General features: G+C 53.2%; 1 protein-coding gene across 3 annotated transcripts; it reads left to right on the top strand.

The window, feature by feature from the left end:
* Positions 1–399: 399 nt before the first annotated feature.
* Positions 400–12,052, top strand: ENKD1 (enkurin domain containing 1). Of its 3 annotated transcripts, XM_021541184.3 has the most exons (8): positions 400–475; positions 4,567–4,695; positions 4,972–5,190; positions 6,282–6,454; positions 8,478–8,630; positions 9,711–9,874; positions 10,709–10,845; positions 11,312–11,590. In XM_021541184.3, exons 2-8 carry the CDS (start codon positions 4,611–4,613, stop codon positions 11,470–11,472), a joined length of 1,092 nt encoding a protein of 363 aa, XP_021396859.2. In that variant the 5' UTR covers positions 400–475; positions 4,567–4,610; the 3' UTR covers positions 11,473–11,590. The 3 variants fall into 3 exon arrangements, with proteins under 3 accessions (XP_021396859.2, XP_021396858.2, XP_021396856.2); XM_021541183.2 differs by lacking the exon at positions 9,711–9,874 and having other exon boundaries at positions 4,589–4,695; positions 11,312–12,052; XM_021541181.2 differs by lacking the exon at positions 9,711–9,874 and having other exon boundaries at positions 11,312–12,052.
* The last annotated feature ends 66 nt before the right edge of the window (positions 12,053–12,118 follow it).

The raw sequence follows: 12,118 nt of genomic DNA, 5'->3' as shown, positions 1-12,118 counted from the left end.
TTTGTAACTAAGTTTGTATTAGGCAGAACAATCTAAAGTGCAGCTCCTTCTCTATAAAAAAGAAGCACAAAACATCTCCGGATGATTCTAGTGAAAGAAGGAGGGAGCCGAGACTGCTGGCTGAGAAGGAGCCAGGACCGCAGGATAGTCGGAGAGGTGAAAGGGCCTCTCGTGGGCTGGCTGCAGCCTGAAGCTCCTGCGCAGGCAGCGCGGGGCGCTGACCACAGGAGCGCCCGTTGGGGCGAAGCGGATCCAGCCGGGAACCCTGGATTCCCCGGTGCCATCCCTGTGTGTGTAATGCGGCTGTTGCGCACCGGGGCCGCGGGCAGGCCCGGCGGGGCCCCGGGCCGGGCCCGCCCCTCCCGGCGGAAGCGGCGTCGCCGGGAGCGGCGGGGCCGGGCCGGGCCCTCGGCTGCCGGCGGGCGGGCCCAGCCCAGCCCGGCCGGGAGCGCTTCCCCGCGGCCTCCCTCCCTCGGTGAGTCCTCTCGGGGCAGCCGCACGGGCCCGGCCCGGCCCGGGGACGGCGGGGAGCCGGGCCGGGAAGCGCCGAGCCCGGGGCAGGGGCAGCGCCCGGGGGAGGCTGCGGGCCCCGGCGCCCCGGGACTGCGCTGCTGGCAGCGCCTCCCGAGCCCCGGGAAGGGAGCCAGGGGTCCCCCGGCGCTGTCCGGTCCCCGGCGCTGTCCGGTCCCCGGCGCTGTCCGGTCCCCCGGCGCTCTCCGGTCCCCGGCGCTGTCCGGTCCCCGGCGCTCTCCGGTCTCCCGGTGGTGCCGCTGTCGCTCCGCGCGGTGCCGGCTCCCCGCACGTGTCCCCCGGGGTTGATCTCCCGCGCCAGCCCGGCCGAAGGAGGTGGGGGCTGCCGCACAAGCTCCAGCCTCAGCACGGGGCTCGTCCTTGCATCCCGGAGGAATCCCACGCGTCCTTGCCCTCCAGAGACAGGACTGGGCTGCAGCTCTGTAGTACCACAGCAGTCTCTGCTCACCTTCCAGTGCCGAGCACGGTTCTCGTTCAGCTCCTCCCTGCAGACTGCTCAAGCTGGCTTCATTCCTGAAGAGCTGTTGGTAGACACCAGCTCCCAGAAATGCAAATGCCAGTATCGCACCTGGCTGTACCTGTCCCTTTGTTTTCAGAGAGACAAAAGGAAAAATGGGTCCTTGAGACTGGCAGATGGGGAAGATCTGGTGAGATCTGCGGAAATCCGCGTGGAGAATAGTATTAAAAGGGGAATATTAATCTCTCTCATAGCAGTTAGCAAGGAGAAGGCTTAGGCAGGGACAAAAAGCACTGGGTCGGTTCACAGCACACTGACCCCTGGTCCCAATTCCCAGTTTTTTTGGGAGGAATGGTCGCAGATCCATTGGTGCTGCTTTAGTGCAGCCCTCGGGCGTGGAAGTTATCCTGATGTGACTTTCCATTTCAGCTAAAACTGTTGAGGAAGGAATCAAACATGCAAGACCAGCTGCACGGAGATTAGCCCTTTGATTTGCTGCAGATGACTTGCTCTGCTTATCACAGCTTATCACAACCGTGGGATGTTTTTTCCCATGCTTTTTGCAGAGATTGGCTCATGAAGGCAAGAAGCTGGGCTGGCATCAGCTCTGTGTGTGGTAGCAGCTTCCTGGCCAGGGACCCAAGCACAGTGAAAATGTCATCTGTGAAAAAGAGGGAATGCTTCAAAGTCAGATGCCGGGCCTCAAGGCTGTGAAATGCACCTGCCTGTGGCTTGTTTGTTCCCATGTTTTGCAGTTACCTTAACTACAATGTCAAAAACAAGCCACAAAAGGAAGCTGTGGTTCTTGCAGGCTCTGAAGGGGCTCAATTTACCAGGGGGATAAGCAGCATTTTTACCACCTGGTCAAGCTGCAGCAAAGGGCACAGGGTCGAGTAAATGGTTATTAAACTTGCACTCTGAGAGAGAGAACTGGAACCTGCATTGCTTGGCTCCTAGGCCAGCATAAAGCCATGGTTCTGGTGGAGCAGCACACAGGGCTGAGTGAGCAGTGTTGAAGTTACTGGGTTACTCCAGCAACTGCTCTGTGCCTCCTGTAGCTGTGCAGGGTGGCTGGGAGCTGTGACTCTTCCCTAGGGAGTCTGCAGGCTGGTGAGGAGCAGGAACAGAGAGCAGTGGCACACATACATCTGTTTGCCTGGACTTATTTAGCCTGCTTCTGCAGAGCGTGCCTGAATCTCACAGCCTGTGAATGCATAAATAGTGTGTGTCTGGTGGCAGCAGGTTGGGTACTGCACTGTTGATGTTTAGGTTTCTGATGTGGTGGGGAAGCAGATGCTTTCCTGGGTGCAGGAAAGCCCCCAAGAGGGCTGACCCTGTTCCCTCATCCCTCTCCTCTGTGTTCATATGTGCTGCTGTGTTTCCCTGGTGCTTGCTCCAGTGCTTCTCTGATCCCCCTGTGGATGTAAAAATCACATTCCTTTTGGACAAAAGCTTACCTGGGCAGAAAACAAACCCAGTGAAAGAAGTGACTTGTTTGATGCAGGGGCAGTGAGTGGAATTGGCTCAGCACAGGGCTGTTGGTGCTGCAAAGCTGTCCCAAGAAATGAAGCAGGTGGGAGTGACAGCAGAGGTCATACAGCCCCTCTTGGCAGGAGTGAGCCATGAGGGTCTGTCACTCGTGTCCCCCAGTGGGCCCCTGGTGAGCAGGAGCAGAGCAGCAGCTGGAGAGGTCTGTGCCAGTGGCTGGGGCACTGCTGCTGGGGGCTTGTGTCCCTGTAGGTCCCTACGTGGACAAGATGCTCCCTATTGTAATGAGGTTGTCTGATCTTGCAAGATCCCATGCCAGAGGTGATGTGACTTGCAAATCAGGGAGTGGGTGTCATTTGCAAATTCCCTGCAGCAGGGCAGGGTGCAGTTGGGATGTGAAGGTATAAAATGAGCCTTCATCCCCCGCCTCCCATCAGCTTGCCTTTCCTCCTTCAGTCCCCCGCAGTAATTGTCTGCTCTGTTACAGGTCTTGATTTCAGCCTGTCATTTTGCGTGTAAATCACTGGGTTGGGACTCGAGTTCAGATCAAGATCAGATGTGCATTTCAAAGCCAGTAGCTGTTCGGGAGTGAGCTCATGGTGAACACTTTTTTTCTTTCTTTCTTTTTTTTTTTTCCTCTAGAATAAGAGAGGCTGTTCTGGCTTAGTTGATCCATTATCAAGGAGATTAAATAATACCAAGCCAGCATCCTTTTATCTCTGGCTGAGTCTGTGCCTGCTTTTCAGAAATAGCTTTTCCAGAGCAGCTGGCTAGAGGCTGCACATGCATACTGGTGTGCAGCAGTCAGCACTGCTTGCATTGCCTCTGCTGTTGTGTCCAGGAGATGAATGACAGCATTTTGCTAATGGGTCTCATGTCAACAGCGGTGATTTAGCAAGGAAGACTGCAGTGCATTAGTTGCTATGAGCCAGATTCACTCAGCCTTGCACTGATCGTTTATTGGTTTATAAATTAAACTGCAGATGCTGCGTCCCGTCAGTGCTGGCATGCTGAGGATCTGAAAGGGATTCTTTCCATCTAAGTTGTCTCAGAAATGTTTAAATTACTGCCTCAGGAGTCAGGGAGTGCAGGTTGTAGCCCCAGCTCTTACAGCAGTGACTCCAGCCAAGCTGCCCTGGCGCCTGTCAAAATTGTGGTGTGACTCTGATGAGGCTCTTGTGGCATCTGCTGAGAGCTCAGCAGCAGCCTGTGCCTGCTGCTGAGGCATCCTGCATGCTCACGTTCTGAGTGGGTTTGTTGTAGGTATAAAAATGCTATCCAGGAGATCTTGGTGAACAGTGTAGGGAAATTGATGCTGGCTGCTCCTGTCCCTTCCTGGTGGAAGGGTCTGTGCTTCTGTCATGGAGAGAAGAGAAGCAACAGGGACCTGTGTGGGCCAGGGCAGGGGCTTGTGGTTCTGTGGTGCTTTGAAAAGTACTTCAGAAATGAAAAACATGTTCTTCTAAGCAAGTAACTCTCTTCTGCCCAAGGCCTGCAAAACCATCTGGGCTCTTTCCCAGAAATCCAGTCTCTGCCCCACATGGTCCTGGAGGGAAATGTTTTGTCTTTTTGTAAAGTGTTTGTCCTTCTGAGGGTCAGCCCCAGCCTGCTCAGGGGTGCTGACAGCACAGGTGGATATGGCTATGTGGGGCAGCTTCCTCTGGACAAATTGTGTTTGAACCACAGGAACCATTTAGAGGGAGCCCAGGGTACAGGATAATTCAAATCTCAGGCTAAAAGCTCTCAGATGATGGCCAGCTGCCTTGTGTTTCCTGGTCACTCCTTCTGTGTCTGCATTCAATGTTTCCATATGGGAGAACAAAGCCACAAAGGATATTTTGTACTGAAGGTACCAGTGTTACAGCAACTGTGGGCATTTTCAACACTGGTTAAAACACTGACCCACAGCATGGACAGGGCTGCTGGACCCTTCACCTGCAGAGAGTCCAACTTGGGTTGGTTTCTACCTGCAGGACATCTCTGGAGCTGGGGGTGAGGTGTCAAATGAAAATCAGAAATTCCACTCTATATATGTATATTAAATGTAGCTGTTCAGTGGCTCAGTGAGCCCTGCTTATTTCTGTTCTCAGTGGTGGTTGGTTTCTGTGGCAGAGGCAGAGCAACGTGTGGCAGGATGTGTGAAGGGCCATCCAGGATTTCTGGCCCCATTCCTCCAGACCCAACGCTCTTTCCAGAGTATTACAAACGCCCCGTCTCAGGTGAGTCCTTGATGCTTGGTACAGGTTTGGGGGTTTGTGCTTTGGTGTGACACAGCTGGATGAGCTTGTCCCTTGGTGTCCTCCACAGTCTCTATTCACACTTATGAAGTGTGAATCTGTGTGGTGATCCTAAGGTAGTCTGTACAGCTGGTTGAAAGATGGGAAAGCATAAGGCAGAGGTGAAGAGGGGGTCATCGTGTTGTTTATGGGCTGTGGGTGCAGAAAACTGAGGTAAGATCATTTCCTGACAAGGTTCTCCTTTTTCTTCCCCTGCAGCTCGAGGGAGGCTGGAAGGAAATGCTCAGAAGATGTGTTTAACCTGCCTGGACCCAGTTGCCAACCCCTACCCCGCGCTGGGCAGTGCCCACCAGGCCCAGCCAGCCCCTCGCATTCGCCCCAGCGGGCAGGACTTCCTGGAGAGGGGACAGAAAGGGACACTCAGCCTCTTGCTGCAGCTCCAGGGGATCTCCCTTGATGAGGGAATGCCAGCTAAGAGTGAGTGCAGCAAGGCACTGCTGCCTTCAGCTGCCTTTAGGCCAGGGATAAAGCATCGGGGATTTGGGGTGGATTCCCAGGATCTGCTGCCTGAGCTTCACTGGGCTGGTCACCCCATCTGCAGCTTTTGGCCTGGCAGTGGAGTCACTTGTGCTGGAGCCAGTGATGTTTTGGCTCCAGTCTCAGGTTTAAAATGGGAAGAGGGACTTGAAAAAAGGTGCAAAAATTTGGACTTCTTTATAGTCAAACTTCTATATGAATCAAACTAAACCTTGATGTATTGAGGATTTTAATGTGGTGAGTTCCTAGTTGGTGAAGCCATGCAGGATTTAGGAAGGGTGCCTGTGTATGTGGATGTGAGAACATCTTTGCAAAAGATGTTCCCTTCTGCAGGGCAGAGATTTCACCCAAAATACATTCAGAGGTCCAGGAAGGAGATAAGGTTGAGCCATGTGTGTCATTTTAATTTATTTCATGTGCTGGCACTGCCCTGAGCTGGTGCCAGTGTGGTAGATGCCACAAATGCTGTGGCCAAACAGGGAAGGGAATGGATGAGCATCTGGTTATGTCAGCTGAGATATTCCCTGCCTTGGGGAGCCCAAGGAAGGATAATTTTGATTCAAAACCAAAATAAAACAGACCCCTAATCCATAGTCTTGGTTGTGTCCACTTGAATGTGGGACAATGGCTGACCCTGAAACCAGGAACAGGGCAAGTTCAAGGCTCTGCAGCCCTCTCTACTTCAGAAACACCCTGTGAGCTGAACTGGGAATCGACCTTGCTCTTGAGAGGATGCTGGCATGGCTTGTCTGGCACAGTCCATGCTGGGACAAGAGGAGAACAAGGAGTCTGTGAACACCAGCAGTGTGCCCTGAGTTCTGATGCTCATCTGGGCAGGGTGGGATCCTCTGGCAGAAAAGTCAGTCTCGAGTGTGTGTCTAACAGGGGCAGGATGCAGAGATGGTCTAGTCTGCAGCAGAGGGAGGGACTTGCTGGTTCTCCTGGCTGCTGAACCAGCTTTGGAAGGGATCTGTGGCTGCATCCCATGGCAGTGTCTGGGAGGTGAAGGTGTGTCTCCCCTTGCTGAGCAGGGAAAGAGGCCAAGGACTACGAGAAGGAGAATGTGAGGCGGATAAAGGAGATTCAGAAGAAGTGCAAGGAGAAGGAGCGAGCCCAAGAGCGCAGCCAGCCCAAGCCTGTGAAAGCTCTGTGGAAATCCCAGAAATACGAAAATGTGGAGTCAAAGGTGAAGGCCAAACTGCAGGTTGGTATCTATGGAGGAGCTCTTGAACTCTCCAGGCTTGGGGTGTGGCTCAGGCATGAGGAACATGCTGGAGACAGGGGAGTCCTGGAGCCTGCAGGATTTGGGGGCATCTCAGTGCTGAAGCACAAGGGGCAGGTGTGGCAGTGGGGCTGTGAGTGAGAGTGTGTGGTTTGGGTCCAGTGGGTGATTGCTGCCATAATCCCTGTCCTGCTTCCCCCTCGTAGCCACATTTCCTGCCAGAGGATGCTCCCATCTGGCTTTTCAGCGTCCCCATGTTTGGGACAGCACTTCTCTGAGGTTAGTGCCAAAAGGCTGTGGTGTTTTACCCCAGGGCTTGTGGTTCTCAGGTTCTCTGCAGGCTGCATTGAGCCTCAGTGCAGCTATTCCCACCCTGTGGACACACAGTGGGTGGTGTGTTCCCTGCCTTCTTCCCCAGGTGAATAACCAATGCTGGGGGGGCCCACAGACATCTCCAGGCAGTCAGGGCTGAGGCCTCATAGATCAGCACAGCCTGTGAGAGTGCTGAGTTGGAGCCTTTAAGTTCCTCCTCATCTTTGCATTGCTTCTCTTTCATCTGTGGCCAGCTTTTGATGTTAAAATGACGTGTATTGATAACAACTGTAAAAATTGGCAAGATGATTCCCAAGCCAGTGGTTCCAACTGCTGGTGTGTCACCAACCTCTTTGGTATCTGTGACCCTTCCACACATGGGAGCAAACCCACGAGCACTTCAAGAACACAAGCCTACGCTCTTGTTTGACAAATCCTCCGGGTTAGAGGAAGATTGAGCTCATTTCTTCCTTTGTTTTGGGGAAAGGGGGTGGTCTCTGCGCAGGCAGGTTCTGCGTGGTGCATTACTTGTGCTCTGTGTATTCCTCCAGAGAGGCCCTGGCACTGACTCATGATGCTTTAACTGTTGCTGCGGCTCTCCTGGAGCTGAGGTGTTCCCTGTGAAGGATCTCCATCTTCAGTGCTACTGCTGCTCAGAGTTTCAGTTGATTCTGCTGCATCTTGATGACTAATGCAGAGTCTTTTCTCTGTCATTTGTCTCTGAGGCTGTTAGCTGTAGCAGTTGTCTTGGGAAAGGTTCTGGCAGTCCCAGTGGTCTGTGGAGGGAGATGGGGCAAGCTGTGCTCTGTGCTCCTGAGGTCACAGACTCAAACACTTTGAGCTACCTGTGCTAGGTAAAGGCAATTCTCATTAACATACCAGAGAGAGCCTGATCTCCTGTTGAAACAAGACTGGTCATCTTTGGAGCATGAACAGTCTGGGCAGTGCTGAGGGCATCCTGCTCCTCACACCAAACCCACAATGTGGCTGCCCAGTCCCACCATCTGTCTGTAGCTCTGCCCAGCTGAATGGGCCAGGCAAGAAGGAATCTTGCCCAGGGGGCTGCAGTTCAGCTGAGACCTTGGGTGTTTGTAAAGATCTGGGGGTGGCTCTGTGCAGTTCCCATCACTCCCAAGGGCAGAGCAGTGTCCCAGCTGCATTTTTCATAAGGTCACCCACTTGCCACAGTGTGAACTTTCAGTTTTCAGGGTTTGTTTGCAAGAAGACCGTCTGAGATACTCCCAGACCACCTGATAGACATCAAGTATTGTCAGCCTGTGCCACAGCCTTTGAAGATGCCCCTCAGATGCAATTCCAGCAGAGTCCTTCTCTCTCTGCTCCTTTTTTTTTCTAGAGTGATATAATCACAGATTTGAGGTGCTGAGCAGGGCAGCACCTCAGCAGGCAGCCTCATGCCTACCTGCTTGATCCAAATGTGTGGAGAGTTCCCCCCTGTTTTTAGCTGTTCATTCAATGGCCAGGCCTGGATCTGTTGCTGTTTGTTGGCCTTGGCTGGCTGACTACAGATTCTCTTCCCCAAGAACTTCTGCCAGGCCGTGGCAGGAAGCGTGGGCTGTCGTGTGCCTGCTGGAAACCTGTGGCTGAGCTCGTGGCTCACCACCCAAACTTGCTGAGAGGGCTTTTCTTTGCCCCAGCCTCCCTGCACTAGTGCATCTTTTCTTGCCTTTCCCAGGAGACCTCCCCACCTCCCAATCCCGAGGCTGTGAATTTCCTGAGGGCGTATTCCCGCTGTGGCTCTGGGGTCAGGCCCTGCCGACCACTGTCCCCAAGGCCTGTCAGAGCAAAAGCAGGAGCAGACACAGAGGCACAGGCTGCTGAAACCAAGGTGAGTTACATGCGAACTGCATCCATCCCAGGGATTCCTGGCACTGATCCATTGCTCCTGCTTTGAGCTCTTCATGTCTTCTGAAGTGTTGAGTCAGATGTGCTGCATGAGTAGGGAGATCTATAAATACTGTTCCTGGCTGAGGGGAAGGAACAGGGTCTTGGTCACTGGGGTGGTGAGCTGGATATTCAGGGACTGTTAATTCTAGCTTCATTCTCACTCATAGTTATGGAGATCATGAAGTTCCCTGTGAAAATTCCACCTCCTCCTGCCAGCAGTCTCAAATCTGCTCTTCCAAGGGCTTTGCAAGAGGTCTTGGGGTTTTGGAGGCTGTTCCCACTGTAATCAAAGGAACTGTGGCTTCTGGATGTTAGATAAAAATTTGGAAAATGAGTGTGTGTTTTAGTAAGGAGAGTAAAATCAGCATTAGTAGTTAAACCTTTCAAGTAGTCTGTTTGGGAGCTCCTAAACAGCTCCATGACTCATGTCCTTTTCCCTTGGCAAGTGTGAGATTGTCAGTTTGTTGTCTCCTAAATGCCATGAATGACTTAATTAAACAGGACATTATCTACAAAGGAGGAAGACCAGGGAAATCTTAAATGCAAACACAGCCACCTTCTCCACTGTTTTGTCCAGCAGAGGAGCTGTGGTGGAGGTGCTGTCTCTGGGGAAGTGCCCCAAGGATCAGCAAAGTTCCTGCTCTGCCAGGGGTTCTATTTCTTGGCCCGCTGAGCACCCAACCTGTTTTTCCTCTGCCCTCCAAATGCACCAGTAGGAGCCATGGGGACTACATCAAGCCTGTTTTTTTTTTCTGTCCTTCTGGCTTTTAAGGTATGTGGTCATCTCAGGTACCTTAAAGAGGCCAGGATTAGGCTTGGCTTTTGGTGCCTGCCTCCCCAAACCATGGCCACAGCTCCTGCCTGTCTGTGCCTGCACACTGGGACAGGCTGTGCCTGTCCTGCTGTCATACAATTCAGTGTCTTGTGTGATGCATTTTTGCTTTTCCCCTCATGTGGACAGTGGCAGCTGGCTGTGTGCATGTGCCCAGCCTGCCCCTGATGCCTCTCTCTGTTTTTGCAGGTGGAGGGCAGGAGCGTTGACTTCATCAGGCACAACGCCTGCGCTGCCAAGCGGGCCCCGCTGCGCCGCTCCCAGTCCCTGCAGGCGCTGGCCCAGCTGCTGCAGCAGAGGCAGCGGGAGCAGGAAGAATACAACGCCAAGCAAAAGGGCCACGTCCCCCAGTAGTATGTGTGCCCCTCTCTGCTCCACGAGGCTGGGACAGCCTTGATGCACCCCTCAGCTTCTGCCCAGAAAGATGGGCTGGGCACAGAGGTGCTCCTGCAAAGTGCAGCAGTGCCATTTTCTGTGAGCTGGGGAGTAAACGCTGTCCCCTCTGCTTTCTTGGCTTAATCAGCTTCCCATGCCCAGTGTGACAGGACTCAGAGGCAGTTTTGTCTCCTCCTCCCTTGCTGTTGTACAATGATGCTGGTATGGGGAAGCTCTTTGTGCCTTGAGGAATGTGCTCCTGCCCCTTTGTAAGCTTTGTTCCATGTGATGTAGCTTTGGCATGAAGAGGTCTGGTTTTGGAGAGGCAGGGAGCTCGCTGTGCCTCACAGGTGTTCATCCTGCCTTGGGTCTGGGTTCTGAGGAACATGTAGCTAGTGCTGTGCATTTTGAGGTTCTGCATGGGAAACAGACCCTGTCCTAGGACTGACTTTGGTGCCAGTCCTCTGCCAGCATCCCTAGCCATGAGCTGCTGTCTGACCACTCTGCCATTGACCCACAGATGGTTTGGTGAGGACACAGTGAGCCAGAAATGAGGAACAGCAGCCCTTGTCTCCAAGGAGCACATGTTGGCCTGAGTGCATCTCTCCAGCAGCCCTTTGTGGGTGTGGAGCATATTTGCTGGTCCTCATATGTGATTTAAACACAGTATGTCTCCCACCATGAGGATGTGTGCCAGCACGTGGCTCCCTGGGTCCTCAGCCAGTGACATGGAAGCCGGCAGGGTTTGAAGGGCAGATTCCTGGCCTCTGCCTGTGCCAGATGTGCTGACAGCTGCTCTCCTTTGCCCCCAGCCTGCTGGAGAGGAAGGAGCTGTGGCGCAAGCAGACGGAGGAGCGGCTGCGGAACCTGCCAGACCCCGACACACCGCCCGGGCACACCATGATGCCCGAGGGCCAGCGCCTGGAGACCCTCGGCAGCCTGAAGCAGAGTAAGAGGGGAAGAAACAGCGAATCCAGCTCAGAAAAACAAACAGTCCTAGGCAGGATAAGGGAGAAGAAACACAGGGACGTATTCCTGCCACTTGGAGAGTTGCCTGGATTAAGGCATATATAGGCAGGATGTGAGCTGTGTGCATGGAAAGAGGAATCAGTGTCCTGCAGGTTACAGGACTGGCTCTCTGGAGCACACTTGTCCAGTGGACTTGATGTTGGGGTTGCTTTTGCTTCTAAAATCTTAGAAAGATTTTGGCTGGAAGGGAGCTTCAGAGGTCTCTAGTCCAGTCCTTGGTTCTCAAAGCTGGAACAGGTCCCTCAGGTCTTCATCCAGCTGAGCTTTAAATAGAAGGATTCTAGGTCCTTGTTCCAGTGCTGCCATTGAGTTCATAGCACTAGAAAAGGGGTGGATTTCTTTGCTTTTCAACTTGCACAAGTTTTTTTTTTTTCCTCTTTTTACAGGCCAAGAGCAGCTGATAAAGGACCTGGTTCTGCTGCCAATGCGTGGAGACAGTCTCAAGATGCAGAAGAGGCGAGTAGAGCTCGAGAGGAAGCTCTCCCAGATAGAAGAGGCAATCAAAATTTTCTCAAGGCCAAAAGTCTTCATCAAGTTGGACTCCTGAGCTGGTGGGGCCAGGTGTGCTGTGCTGCTCTGCCTGAACCTCCTTTGTTGCTGGGCAGGAATGGACATCACTTTTTGGGAGGGAAGGAGAGGAAGCCAAGTTCCAGACCCTGGGCCCGTGCAGGTGTTGATAACAGTGTCCATCTCTTGCTGGCATCTCTTGCTCACCTTTCAGTGCTGTGTCTTGTCCACAGAAAAGGGAGGGAGATGCTCTAATAAAGGCTCTGCTCAGTGGTCTGGGGAACAGTTGTCTCTGCTGCTTGACTTCTCACAGATCAGCTCTCTGCTCCCTGTGGCATCACCTCTTACTTTCCCTTTTTTCCCTACTTCTAGAAACTGGTAGGAGGTCTCTTGTGCTGCTGCCTGTGCTATTCCTTGTCATTCTCCTTCTCCTGAGCTGGACCATGGTCATGTCTCATCCTGATCCCCTGGGAGCTCAGGGGACAGCTTGGGGATAAGAAAGAGGCACAGAGCTTCAGTGTTTTCTGCCCAGAGAAGGGCTGAGCTGTCAGGAGGGTCTGGAGAATCCTGTGTTGTCTGGGGCAGGAAATACTCCAATAAATCATCATTTCCATCTTGCAGTGTGTGTGCAGCTCCCAGTGGGGCCAGCAGGGCCTGAGGAATGGTGTGGGGCAGCAGAAGCCATC

The sequence above is a fragment of the Lonchura striata genome, chromosome 13, assembly GCF_046129695.1.
Source record: "Lonchura striata isolate bLonStr1 chromosome 13, bLonStr1.mat, whole genome shotgun sequence".
Taxonomy (NCBI): Eukaryota; Metazoa; Chordata; class Aves; order Passeriformes; family Estrildidae; genus Lonchura; species Lonchura striata.
The sequence above is the reverse complement of the archived record's forward strand: the minus strand, read 5'-3'. Positions and strand labels throughout refer to the sequence as shown.

Bases quoted from the DNA above. Each gene is read 5' to 3' on its own strand.
- ENKD1 (XM_021541183.2), top strand. From the start codon at position 4,611: ATGTGTGAAGGGCCATCCAGGATTTCTGGCCCCATTCCTCCAGACCCA. The intron at 4,696-4,971 runs GTGAGTCCTTGA...CTTCCCCTGCAG, and splicing joins TTACAAACGCCCCGTCTCAG to CTCGAGGGAGGCTGGAAGGA. The intron at 6,455-8,477 runs GTTGGTATCTAT...TGCCTTTCCCAG, and splicing joins AGGTGAAGGCCAAACTGCAG to GAGACCTCCCCACCTCCCAA.